General features: G+C 40.9%; 1 protein-coding gene across 1 annotated transcript; it reads left to right on the top strand.

Moving 5' to 3' along the window:
• The first annotated feature begins 1,828 nt into the window (after positions 1–1,828).
• On the top strand, positions 1,829–10,132 carry LOC103179365 (mitochondrial glutamate carrier 1). The gene is made up of 9 exons (XM_007894598.1): positions 1,829–1,871; positions 2,153–2,278; positions 3,058–3,113; positions 4,601–4,691; positions 7,299–7,417; positions 8,423–8,609; positions 9,205–9,359; positions 9,795–9,870; positions 9,972–10,132. The coding sequence occupies exons 1-9, from the start codon at positions 1,852–1,854 to the stop codon at positions 10,108–10,110; spliced, it is 969 nt and encodes a 322-aa protein (XP_007892789.1). The 5' UTR covers positions 1,829–1,851; the 3' UTR covers positions 10,111–10,132.
• Positions 10,133–14,262: the final 4,130 nt, after the last annotated feature.

Genomic DNA, 14,262 nt, shown 5'->3' with positions numbered 1-14,262 from the left:
GGTCATTTTCAATCCACGACTGTTTGTGGGACACTGCTGTGCGCAATTGGCTGCCGCGTTTTGTCCACAAATATACAGTCAATTCACTTTACAGACTATTCTGTGAAGCGCTTTGAGACTTCGAGAAGACGTGAAAAGCGCTGTATCAAATGCAAGGATTATTATTATTATTGTCTACCTGAACAGGCTTAAATGGCTTAAATGTATCATCAGCATGCATTGGAGTGTCAGCATTGACTATATGAGTTCCAAGTAACTATAACAATGGCAAAGATTAGAAAATGGGCGTTTCTACCAGCTGGTTGTCACTATTATCCGTCTCTCAGACACCAAGGCAGACAGATGTTTATCTGTTACAGTGAAGGCTTGCCTTGTTTGGGAGGGAGGCGGGTAGACCGTAACATGATAAGCATTTGGTAAATGAGCGGGCCCTTCCACTCTCAGGCATGCAAAAAGCCATAAGAGGGAAGCAAACTCGCTGGAGGAGGAAGGACAACTTGGGTGGTCAAGGTAATGCAGAATCTTATCTTATGCGCATTTTGGTGCACTATCACCAGAAGATAAAAAGGGAAGTAAGGAGAGGACTGTTAGAATGGGGAATGCTTTGCCACAAATGACTGTCAAAGCTGAGTCAGTAGAACATTTGAAAGGGAATTGGAAAATACTTGGGAGAATATAATAAGGATAAAAGAAAAAAGAGGGGTGCGATTAGAGCAGATAATAATAATAAAAATAATATAGTGCCTTGATATAATGCTTTTTACATTGAGAGGGATTTTACTGTAGTAACTGTATTTTGCGGGCAAGCGGGGCTGCCAATTCACACACAGTAAATTGAGCTATTAGGGTTTAAGTATCTGCTCTCTGGGCCTGACAGAGATACGGAACCTGGTTTATCCGTCAGCAAGAATGGAATATTTGGGCTGTCTTATATGTTACAATCTGGAGCCCCATTCCAGTGACCCTCCGTCTCACCTCACCCCCTCCCTCTCTTAATTCTTCAAATCCCGCCTTTCGACCTATCTCTGACTACACTGTCAGCCACCTTTCCCCTTCCCCGCAACCCCCTCCCCCCACAGCTCAGGTTCCCTATTCAGTTGTGTGAAGCACTTTGAGACGTCCTCCTGAAAATGAAAGGTGCCCTATAAATGTAAATTGTTGTCGTTGTAGAGGACGGTGTAATCACCAGTGAAAAGCTGCTCTTGCCAATCGTCCACTTAAGAAAATGGATCCAATGTGAACACTTATTTCCTTGTTGAGCAAGTGAGGAATCCCATTGTGAACAAGAGGCTGCAGCTCATCTCCACTCGAGGTACCTGCCAGTGAGTGACCGCGTGGACACGTGCTCTGCCTTGTGCAACGCACACTCTGGGGTCCCCAAGCCTTGGCTCTTGCCAATCTGCGCCTAATACTTCCCGGAATTAGCGAAGTAGGATGCGTCCCTCCAGGGAGAGAGTGCGCATTCCATTCCAACAATCTGTCTCTGGGATCTCCATGTGTAGGTGGGATGCATGGAATTCTCAGCTTGGTTTGGATACTAACGCTTAAGTACGGTGACAGGTTTCCGCATGTGTGAAATACCCGACTGACCAATTTTTTTCTATTTGTTCCATCGATCAGAGCTGCAAATTTTGTGCGTATAGATCAACCCATTCCCTCACCTTCAATGATACGTTGGCACATTGTAATTCTGTCACGCAGACAAGCTTCCTTTATCAATGGGTCTTTGCTGCTTGTTTCTAGGCTGCCTCCAGGTTTCCTGCGGATCCCGTTCGTTGGATGGAAACGTGGTCCAGGAGCTGTACACAAGCAGCCAGTTAAAAGCTTGGCATTTTTCTGAAAGAAGCCACCATGGCCAGGAAGGAAACCAGGTTATTTTGTTGTGTGTGTGCATTGGCAGGCATGCGTGTTCATATATGGTCTATATAGGTGCCTGTATGTGTGTGTGTTTGTGTGTATACAATGAGTACATTTTAACAGTAAAAACTGAAAACTCAAGAAAGTAATGGTGTCCCTGAGTAAGATCCCCGCTTCCAATGCTGCGACTGGGAGCCACACTGTAATACCCTTTTGAAGGGAGCTTCCCCCCCCCCCCCCCCCAAGAGGAATAACTTCGGGTGTCGGCTGTTGACTGAAGTCTGCTGTGTTGCAGTTTGCTTCCTAAGCTGGTGAATGGGGGGATTGCTGGCCTGGTAGGCGTGAGCTGTGTGTTCCCCATTGACCTGGTGAAGACTCGTCTCCAGAACCAGCAGAAAGGGCATCATCTCTACACCAGCATGTAGGTGCTTCATATTCTTCACTCTTCTTAACCTAACCTCCGAAACTCCCTCCTTAACCCCTGACACGCTCCACCTTATCTGTCTTCATGCCCCTTCTTAAAACCTACCTCTTTGACCACACCTATCGTAACCTTCCCCTTTCCCCCTCTCTCCTTCCCTGCCCTCTGGCTCGGTGTCCGTCTCCACCACTGTTAAGCACTACAAAATCCACGACTGTTTGTGGGACACCGCTGATAACACTGCAAGTGGCTACCGTGTTTCGGCTACAAAATACACAATCAATTCACTTTGCAATATATTCTGTGAAGTGCTTTGAGACATCTAAACATGATAATGTGGTATATCAACTGCAAGGATTATTGTTATTTTATAAATTATATAAATGCAAGCCACCTAGACTAAGCCCAGTCTCCTGCTCACTGCCAGAGAGTGATTTGTACTCAACCCAAAGCCCCTTTGAATCTATGCCATCTGCTCCAGTCCTCTTCTCCCTCCACTCTCCTGACTCCTTTCTTCCCTCCATCCTGCCATCAAAGCTTTCAGCCACTACGCCACTGCTTCCTGGAACCCTCTCCCAAACTCCCTCTACCTGCCTCTCCCTCCGCCTCCCTTAAAATCCAATCTCAATGCATTTGGTCAGCAGCCTTAAATTCTCCCTCTCCTCCTTCCTCAGCGCTTCCTGTTATCTATGTAGAAGTTGTTTTGTTTTGTATCAATTTGGCCCCTGAGAAAGGTCTTTCAATTCATGCCGTAGGTAAATGAGCATTTCACCTTTCAGGTTGGACTGTATGGTAAAAACAGTTAGAGCGGAGGGCTTCCTTGGCATGTATCAAGGTGAGCGATTTTACTGTAAGCTTATTTGGCATTCCAAGTTTACTTTTACTCTGTCCAGGTCCACCTGGACACTCTCAGTTTGAAGCTTCAGGATCACTGGAGAAGTGAAGACTCAGGGGATCAGTGGTCCTGAACCGCATGACCATCTTACAAGGTCACCTATGACCCAGTTCCATTGATGCTCTAGTTATGGTGATGCCAGGCACCCATGTGCAGTGAGAAAGCAACTCAAGCACCTAGGTGTAAAGTCACATCCCACCCACAATACTCTTGCAGAGCCTTAGCACCAAGGTGTTAAAAGGCTGGTGAATTTCAGCTGCATTTTCACTTGGTGAAGTTGAAACATTATGTCAAACATAATTCAACTTTCGTCCAGAAATGTGCTGTGATTAAGGTCGAGTTAAACAGGTTTAGGGTCACACAGTGTCCAAATATGTGTGCAGTTGTTTTAGCAATCTCCCCCTATTTTCCTGCATGAAAATCCTTCTAACAAACCCATCTTCCCAGGCTGGCAGGAATGTGAACACAGAGCATGTGGTATAATCAGGAGAGCCTGTTCTGGCTGTTCCTGTCGATGCAGTTGGAAGATATAGTTCAAGGAACAGTCGTGGGTTTTGATGTGTGACTGTGATCCTTGCCCTATTTGCTGCACTGTTGTCAACTCCATTGCATCAAGTGGTTTGTGGTCAAACCTTCTAACTGGCTCTAGCATCTGGGGAATGGCATGAGGAAAAGAACACATGCTTATCCGGTAAATGAATCAGTGTCTTTGTGCATGTCGCAGCTACACTGCAATAAAGGAGCAAACACTGGCTTGCTTTGAGAGCTATGGCCTCTCTGTCACAATCAGCACAAGACGTTTGTATTCATTTCTATTAGTGGGACCTTGTTGTGGGCATATTGGCTGCTTTGTTTGCCTTCAAAGTGCACGAGTACTACACTTGGCTCTAGACACGTTTAACAAAAACATTTGTTTGTATCGTCTTTGGTCTGATTTTATAAGAACGGTTTTAGGTCTATGCAGAAATGCAAAACCATCTTCCAATTTTGCAATGTAATTTCTTTCGTTAAATATACCTTGTGCCAAGCCTAACAGTCGCTGCATTTTATAGGCAGTTTAAAGGTCCATGACACTATCCAAAAAATGAAGGGAGTTTCTCCTTGTATTCAGGCCAACAACCCTCTTAATAAAATTGGTTCATCGCTTCATGGCTGATTGTGGGACAATCCTGTGTGCAAATTGGCTGCTGTATTCAACCACTAAATGCATAGTCACTACACTTTACAGTGTATCCTCTGAAGCGCTTTGAGAAGACGTTCATCCGTAATGAAAGGCGCTATATCAAATGCAAGAATTATTACAGTGTTATCAAATTACCCATGAAGTAGATTTTGACATAATAGTCGCAATACCAAATGTGAGCATCAGGGCTTGTTTTGTTGTTACTCCAATATATATGATGAGTCTGGGTTTTTGTACATTCCAGGGGCTTCAGTCAACATGGCTCTGGTCGTGCCTGAGAAAGCCATCAAGTTGGCCACCAATGATTTCTTCAGACAACTGCTCTCTAAAGACGGGTAGGTCTTGTTGTGAACATTTTGACTTGTCTGAAATACCTCCTGAGCTCAGTTCTGGTGAAGGCTCTTCATTCCTTTTTAATCAAACCAGTTCCTGCTGACAGGTCTAGTTTTCAAAAATAAAATATTCTTATCTGCCATTTAAAACCACTACTGGCCGGGGTCAGTCGGTAGCAATCTCGCCTCTGAGTCAAAGAGTTGGAGGTTCAAGCTCCTCGTCAGGACTTTGAATTCACAGTCCAGGTTGACACTCAAATGCAGTGTTGAGGAGACACTAAATTTTCAGAGGTGCTGTCTTTTGAATGAGACATTAAACCGAGGCCCTGTCAATATATACTGAGAGTTAACTTAATGCAGACCAGGATTTGAACCTGGTCTGCATTGAGTTAACTCTCAGCATATATTGACCTCTGCACTTCGTGCAATGGGCTGGAGGAGAAGGGATGAGCAGAATCTTTTACGCAAGTACCAGGGAAGCCTGTAACTTGTTTGTGATGCATAAGTAATGCTTATCCTGAGTTTCCTCTTATCATTTCATTCTGTTTTCCATGGTGTTAGCTAGTCCTAGAACTGATCTGTGAACATGTCGAGTTGCTGAGCCACATTCCTCGAAGTGGAGAATCCGATAAAGTACAGCAGCTTTCCAAGAGACTGAGTTAGCAGTTGGACACCAAGGAATGCACCAAAATGAAAGAGAGCATATAGATATAAAGAATTACTTCAGTGTCCTACTTAAGATGGGGTGACTTATTCTCAACAGAGCTCTGTCAAACAGCCTATGGGAGAACTCTTGACACAAGTGCACAGTCACTGCACTTTACTGTATATCCTATGAAACGTTTTGACGTATTTTGATGATGCGATGAGGCACTATATCAAATGCAAGGATTAGTATTACAAAACTATTTGAAAAAGACAATGGGGTTTTGCGATCGAACATGAGGGCTGAAATAGCTTTGATCACTGGAAAATCCTAATTATTCAAACTGTATTCTAATGTGGGTATGACTGTTTTTTTTTAAAAAAAGAAAAATGTTTGGGACATCCTCCTGACATGAAAAGTGCTATGCTACATGAAAAGATTATTATTATTGTTCCTAATCTTCCAGGTGTCAATCATTGAAAGCATGAGCCTTCCTGTTGGCATTCCAATTGCAAAGTCAGTGTGAAAATTACATCTGCAAAAACAGGATCAAAACTGGAGCCTTTGTACTCAGACAGTGTACAGTTCTATGGGCTCCGCAGGCTTACTGGCAATGCATTAGACCAGAGGTCTAATGGTGTAGCAGTGCTACCAGCTGGTTAGTAGCGGTACTGTAGCTGAAAATTCATCACTAATTGTGTTATACAGTATTTTAAAACTATTCATCACAAGCCTGTTTTCTTTAAACTAAAAACATGGCAAGTGAAACACCTATCTAAAAAAAATTGAATGGTGAATAGCCAGTGCTTTTAAGAAAAGACATTTTTTGGGATACCAGGTAATAGAATATCACACAGGATAGTGCTCCCAAGATGCTATCTTGTACGAAAGGCGCTGTACAAATGCAAGTTGTCATATATAGTTTTATATATATATATATTGAAGCAACTCTAAAGACAACTTGGAATTTTTTTAAAAAATATGGAAAGGTAGTCGAGTCATGTCAGTTTGAATTTTTTTTGGTCATCCAGGTGTCTGACCATCAGTCTCAGAAATAGGTGGTGCAAGTGATACTATTTATTGCCTCACTGCAGTGTAAGAACTGAAACCCCGGCCGAGTTACCCAGTTTCATAACACTGTAGCGTAGATATGCAGAAGAGATTAATTATTGTTTGTTTCAGTCAGTTGTTGTTATTTTCATATCCCCGTTTCTGCCTGCAGCTCTGTGTGTCCAGTAATTATTTTTTAATGTATTCATTTAATTTATTTTAATATATTCATTCATTATAAAGAGTCCATAAAGGGTGCTTCATTAAATGTGTTCATTAGCTTTCAGGGGAAATTCAGACATTCTGCTCAGAATTGTGGCATTGTGACTCTCACTTCCTCAAACAACGATTAATATGGTGTCGGTGGGAATGTTTAAGAGGGAAGCAGATAAAGACTTGACTAGTAAGCATATTGGGATATAGAGAAAAGGCAAGAAAATGGTATTGACTTACAGATCAATTCTTTAAGATGCTCCAAGACTGTAGAACAAGAGGACATAGGTTTACAGTTGTAAAAGGCAATTTCATGACAGGCACCAGGAAGTTTTTCTTTACCGAGAGGGTAGTTGACAACTGGAACGGATTGCTAGGAATAATGATAGAGGGCAGGACACTGGACTCATTTAAAAAGCAGTTTGATGCTGTTATTAGGGGATCGGAGGTGGGTATTCTGGAGGAATGAGAGAGGATGGTCTGAAGGCCCATCTTCATTCAGACTGATCTTGTGAATCATGATCTCAGGAAATTGTGAATCAAGCTCAACAGGCCTATGGCCTACTTCTGTTCCTACGTTCCTAGATCTCATTGTAAGACACAACTTAATATACAGTATCCAACATGTTTCATTCAAAATGAAACAGCCCAGGCTGAGGTGAATTTAATGCAATAGTCTTCAACTCTTCTTGAAACTGCAGGAAAAGTCTCTCCTTGGTCAAAGAGATGTTGGCAGGGAGTGGTGCTGGCCTGTGCCAGGTTATCATCACCACTCCAATGGAGATGCTGAAAATCCAGTTACAGGATTCTGGCCGAATAGGTAAGAGCAACAGGAGGCTGTTCACTTCATTCTGTTTTCCGTCTCTGTGAGTTAAATAGGATAGATCCATAAAGGTATAGACAGCTGAGCCACATGCCTTGAAGTGGAGAAAGTGATAAAGCGTGGCAGCTTGCCAAGTGATCTTAGCAGTTAGACATCCGTACGAGACGTCTTCCCAATGTGAAAGGCGCAATGTAAATGTAAAATTGTATTGTATTGGTATCCAGGATTTGCACTACAAATTAATGTTCATAATTAGAAACAAAGAAACATAGAAATCTACAGAGCAGCAGGAGGCCATTCGGTCCATCAAGACTGCACTGGCTCACAGAGCAAGGAGATCATTTTAGTCAGACCGTCCTCATTATCCCCCCATATTCCTTCAAGCCCTCTCTCTTTCATATACGTCTCTTCTTCCCTCTTGAGAGCCACAATGGATTCCTCCTCCACCACCCTAACTCGGCTGGGAATTCCACAACCCAACCCTCTCTGGGTGAAAAAAGAGCATACCATACTGAAAAACCCTCACTTCTTTACTTCACACACCACAGCTACGCATTTTGTGACAACCGCAGAAGGCATAAGGGTAGAATATTATTTGTTACTGTTCCATAATAAAAGCTTTAATCTGAAGCAAGTCATTCAATCAATCTCGACTGTAAAACATTCAAGCTAACAGTTTGAGACCTCAGCAGCGAATTCCCCCCATTGTAGACCTGGAGCAAATGTTCTTTGTGGAAGGAAATAGGTCAGAGCTGAAACGTAGACTTTCTTATTCTACGTTATGGTGGTGGTGACGGTGGTGGGTTGGCGCGGGGCAGAGAGAAGTTCGAATTGGACTAGACTTGCACTGTTTTCATAGCATTTCAGGATGTGCAGAATTTCGGAACTTCGTTGAATACTATCTTAGTTTTGAATGCAGTTTTCTGTAGGATTTCATCATTGCTGGCTTTCTGTATTAATCTCAGGCACCATAAAAGATACTTGCGTTGATGTTTTCCTCAGCAGCTCAGATATCTGGAGGTTTAAAAGGAACTCATGCAGCTCCACAGGATAAAAGGTCGTCCGCAATGTATGTTGTCAGTCAAGCACAAACTCCCAGGGCAATCTCGGCCATCTCCTTAACCAAGGAGCTCCTTTTAAGCAAAGGGATACTGGGACTTTACAAAGGTTTAGGAGCCACATTACTGAGGTGAGTTGCTTCATATTAAAGTTTTTATTCCGGATCAATAAAAAATAATATTCTTCCCTTATGCCTTGTAAGGTTGTCACAATAAAAGTCTAGGTGTGGGGTGTGAAATAAAGAAGTGAGGATTTTCCGGTATGGCTTGTTCTTTGTTGTGACACGTAAGTGTTGGAACTTAGAATGGTATAGAATTATATACTGTACAGCACGGAAACAGTTCATTCAGCCCAAACAGTCTGCCATGGTTTATATTTCACATAATCCACTGCCTTTCCTATTCCCCTCTGCTGTAGCTCTCTATTCTCTTCTCCCTCATGCATGCATTAAGTATCCTCTTAAAATCGTTGATGTAATTTGTAATATGTAATTTGTTCCAAAACTCAGCTTCCAGCAGTGAGTTTTAGGAACGTAGGAATAGGAGTCGGCCATTCAGCCCTTCCAGCCTGTTCCACCATTCTATTTGATATTGAGTTCCACATTCTCACCATGTCTCTGTTTGAAGAGATTCCTTCTAAACACCTTATTCAATCGGCTACTGGCTATCCTACATTTATGTCTGTTAATTTCTGATCTGCTTTAACCAGAATCTCTTTCTTTTCAGAGATGTGCCATTCTCCACGATCTATTTCCCACTGTTTGCAAACATTAACAAGCTGGGACAGAAGGCCACTGGGGAGAAGGTTCATTTCCATCATTCTTTCCTGGCCGGATGCACTGCTGGCTGTGTGGCAGCTGTAATAGTCACTCCCTGTGATGGTAAGTACTCAGTGTTTGTGGGATGATTATTATTTTTATTGTTTCTGAATAATGATGAAGATCTGACTCTTTTCTATCTGATGGCAGAAGCTGTGTCAGGGTCAGACAGTCAACAACGACAATTTGCATTTATACAGAGCTTTTACCTAAAATGTAGCAGTGGAGACTGAGCAGAGAAACAAAAATGTTAAATGACAACCAAAGGTAGAATAACATCCTGTGAAGCTGCTTTGAGATGTTTCAATGACTTGATTAGGAGCTATAACAAATGGCAGGATTATTATTAACATTTTACTAGCCCAAATTAGATCAGATCATTGAGCACAAACCAGGATTTGAACCTGCGATCTTCTGGAATAAATGGGCCCACTGCTGTTACTGCCTTTGCCCTCTAGCTTAACAACCTTCTCATATAGACATATTTGTTTTACAAAGTTGTGAAGACCCGTATTCAGACACTTCAAAAAGGGAAGGGCGAGGACACCTACAGTGGAATCTTGGATTGCGTGCGGTAAGTCAGTTAGTTAATGAACACTCACAAGCTACTATTCAAAGCCATGTGCAACATTTGGTATCAGAATAACGTTTATGTTTACCTTCAATATTTTTCAGAAAAATTTGGAGAAGGGAAGGTCCTTCTGCTTTCTTAAAGGGAGCTGGCTGCAGAGTGTTAGTTATTGCACCGTTGTTTGGAATTGCACAAGCAGTTTATTTCGTTGGAATTGGGGAATATATTCTGAATTTACTTTGACGTGGTCTGAAATAGCTATCGAGACAGAAGAAATCATTCAGAAGTGCAACACCTTTCATCTTCTTGCTGGATACGTCAATCACAAAACACAGTCACTACACTTTACAGTATATCCTGTGAAGCATTTGTGGGACATCCTCCTGATGTGAATGTGAGGATCAAACCAATTGTAAGGATTATTATTATTTTTATTACTTCTGAAAAATGATGAAGATCTGACTCTTTTTTTATCTGATGTGAGCCAGACCCTCAACTTTCCATTTCTGTATTCAAAAAACATTGGTCAAATTCGCTCTCAGGAAGTGAGTGAATAAGATATATCTTCTTTAACAAACCAACAAAGTGCCATTTCTGTGGAAGGAGATTGAGCCAGCAGTGCCCATGTGATCTTTGAAAATGTAGTTACTAAAGATACTATTTCAGACATTGGCATGGTTTATCTATCATGGCAACCGATTCCATGTTTTTTTTCTGTTACTTCATAATAGAAGGACCTGAAATTTTATCTGCCCGTCTTTCACTAGGGCTATTTGCAGGTTACTGCTGCACAGCACATTTGCCTTCATTAGATGTTTGGTGGTGTTATTCACGCACGTCTCTTTTGTTGTTGTTTTGGTTTATGCACTGAGGACCGTATTCCTCGCTCGGCCTTGCTTCTCATAGCGCCAACAATTGGCTTGGATTCCAACCAGCTTGAAATCTCATCCAGCTTTAGCCTGTAAAACAATATTGACTTAAAATAATATAAGGTTTTGCAAATGCAACATTGTCAAATTTAGCCTGAATTTGAAAGTAAGTTCCTTTTGAGAACTATGGAAAACAGACTTCCAAATTTGGACTGAATCTGATAATTCCCTGCAATTCTGCACCGTGTAAAATTGTAAAAAAACATGGTCTTATAAGCTAAGACTAAGTGGAATCTTGAGTCTCTGGGAACAATACACTTCAAATAATCAACTTTATCAACTTCATAACTCAGAACATATTTTGGCCATCAATTTATTTTGGATTAAAATTCTTACTCCCCTGAGTTTGGTAATTCTTCCAGTCACATTGGTAACACTAATTTTTGAAGACTATGGTTGTGAACTGAACACAGTTTATAGCGATTGATGCTTCTGATCTGAATTAAGATGGGGTGTGTACCTAATTTAAGGGTGTTCGAATACATGTGATAATAGTGAATAACAAATGATCTTGGACGTAATTTCCTTCTTCCCTCCATCCAAAAACCTTCCAAATCTGTCACAATAGTTTATTCGCCTGAATGATTCAAAAACTGAAAATATTGGAGTAAAATTCCACCTGGATTTACTCTGTTCAACAATCTACCAAATTCTGCACAATCTGAAATGCTATGTTTATAGAGGAATTCACCAGCACGTTGGAACATCCTCCCGACATGCAAGGCACAATATAAATGCAATTTGTTGTTGTTGTTAAAATCTAATTGGTGGAATTTGTATGCTATGCTTGGTTTCAAATTTTATTCCGGTTTCCAAGTTTGCCCCATAGATCATTTACCTGATTCAGATGTATGAAATTCAAGTGATGCAGATCAAGTAATGCGCAGTAAATTGAATCGCAATGATCATTTTTTTCATTAGGAGCTGTCTAGGGGTGCATACGACTAGTGATATAACCTTTCTCACAAGTATGTGTGTACAGGTTCTTGATTTTTTGCTGGAAGATAGTGCAACAATATAGCTGTCAAGTCAACCAGCATTATTCAATAAGTAAACCTTAAAAGGAAGTGTAGGTTACAGTCTGGTTAGGTTCAAGGAGGGAGCAATTCCACCTGGCTCTAGATTTACTCTATATAGTATTTCAGAAACGTCGGCCCCTATCCACACCCTTTCCCTCGTCCCCCCATTCCCCTAGTTCGTATTCCCAGTCAACTGTATGAACCACTTTGAGATAAGACATCACCTCAACATGAAAGACGCCATATCAAAATAAATTGTTGTCATTGTTTTTCTTAGCATTTCAGAGTATCCAGAATTGCTGGCAAATTGTTAAATTCCGTTTTAACTTTGAAGCATTTTTTTGTGGCTCTTAACAGAACTTGTACAAAACTGGCTTAAGTATTAAGAATTTCCCAATCCTGGATGTTCTGATATACTACATAAGTAGTGTAAGTCTAGCCTTGGGTGGAAAAGGTTTCTGAAGATAATTGCTTCTCTTTCTGGTGCTGTTCCTATTAATCTCTCTCAATACTTGGTTTTATCCCAAAGGTTGTTTCCCAACAAAAATACACAGTCACTACACCTTACAGTACTTCTTGTCAAGCACTTTGAGGCATCTTCCTGACCTGAAAGGTATTATATCAAACTAACTACCCGTTGCAGCTATGTTTGCAACCAAAGTATCCAATATGAAATGTAGATTGACACAAAGATAGACACATTTACTTATCCTTGAAAGGTTTGATTTTCGCTTAGGCATCTTTCTAATGATGAATATAAATGTATAATTTATAATCACTAGGACATCCTCCTGACATGAAAGATGGCTTTAAAAATGTAATTTTGCGGCTGTTGTCTGTGTTCATCTGTGTTCTTTAGCTTTGTCTATGTTCTTTATTTTGTTCCTGCCCCTGCTTGGTGCGTGCTCTGTGACACATAATGCCACAGCACCACTGTCAGCCAACACAGCCACCAGGTGTAACTGCAACAAAAAATGCAAAACTGAAATATATGTTAGGTCATACCGCATGAACGATAGGAGATACTTGAAAACAAATATGCCCACGTCACTCCCATTTCAAAGAACGTCCCGATGTTCATGTCTCTATATCAAGCAATTATTGAGATCCTTCTTGAATCGCACACAGACAGACAGACATTGTCGTTTTACTAATATAGAAGAAAAATATAGATGGAAAGATTACATACACTGTATATTTTTTTAAAAAAAAGATGTGCTGCATTTTGTGCATTTTCACCAGTGCAAAACAACTAGGGTCTCCACAAGAAAAAAATAGGTGGACAAAAACAATGTGTAGAAATTAATACTATCATATCAAACAATGTAAGATAACAAAGACATCTGTAAGGGAGAGATGAATAGGAAGAGGGGATTAGGAGGGATGGAGGCTCATGTGCAGTAAACTGTGGAGCACCTTGATACAGACGAGTTTGGCTGAATAGCCTGTTTTGGGGCTGTACAATCTATATAATTCTGTGTAAATTTGTACCTATCAACAGTGATCTCAACAAAATATTTTTAATATATATCTACATATAGGTGATGTATATTCTATTTATGCACATGTATGTGGATACTTGAACAACAACAACTTGCATTTTTATAACACCCTTCACCTCGGGTAACATCTCTTGGAGTTATCCTCTAAGATAAAAAATAATAATAAATTGTGCAACACTGCTGTGCGCAATTGGCTGCCGGGTTTCGCCCACAAAAAAAAAGTTGATTCACTTTACAGTTGATTTTTTGAAGCACTTTGAGACTTCTCGAAGACGTGATAAGCCGCTATATCAAATGCAAGGATTATTATTATCCTACAATGAATATCCCACGTGATATCTGCTGAAATGGTGGTATTGGAGTTTCATGCAATTTCCCCAGGGAGAGCTGCACAGCTTCTTTTTAATTGTTGTTTACAGAGTAATATAATTACACGAGTATATAATTCATTCTGTCTCATATTTCAGCCTCGCAGCTCATCTGTACAATTTATTCAGCATTCACTGCTACAGGGCGAGCACCACAAGGCTTGTGACCCCCTTCTGTTTAGAAAGTGTCTACGTTTCCATAGTATAAACACAGGTCACATGAAAATGCTCCAAGCAGCCATTCTGCAGCTTGTCATCACCTACTAGGTTCTCCAGAGATAATAATAAAATAATAATCTTTGCATTTGATATAGCGCTTTTCACATCTTCTAGACATCCCAAAGCGCTTCACAGAATGTACTGTAAAGTGAATTGACTTTATATTTGTGGGCGAACACAGCAGCCAATTGCGCACAGCAGTGTCCCACAAACAGTCATGGATTGAAAATGACCAATTTATTATTGTTTTTGTTTTTGTAAGGAAACTTGCTCAAGGTTTCGCCCTGCCGGGAATTAAACTCAGGTCTCTCACTTGCAAAGCGAGTGCTCTAACCACTGAGCTACAGGACTCCACAAT

Source organism: Callorhinchus milii, unplaced genomic scaffold, assembly GCF_018977255.1.
Source record: "Callorhinchus milii isolate IMCB2004 unplaced genomic scaffold, IMCB_Cmil_1.0 Scaffold5, whole genome shotgun sequence".
NCBI lineage: Eukaryota > Metazoa > Chordata > Chondrichthyes > Chimaeriformes > Callorhinchidae > Callorhinchus > Callorhinchus milii.
The sequence above is the reverse complement of the archived record's forward strand: the minus strand, read 5'-3'. Positions and strand labels throughout refer to the sequence as shown.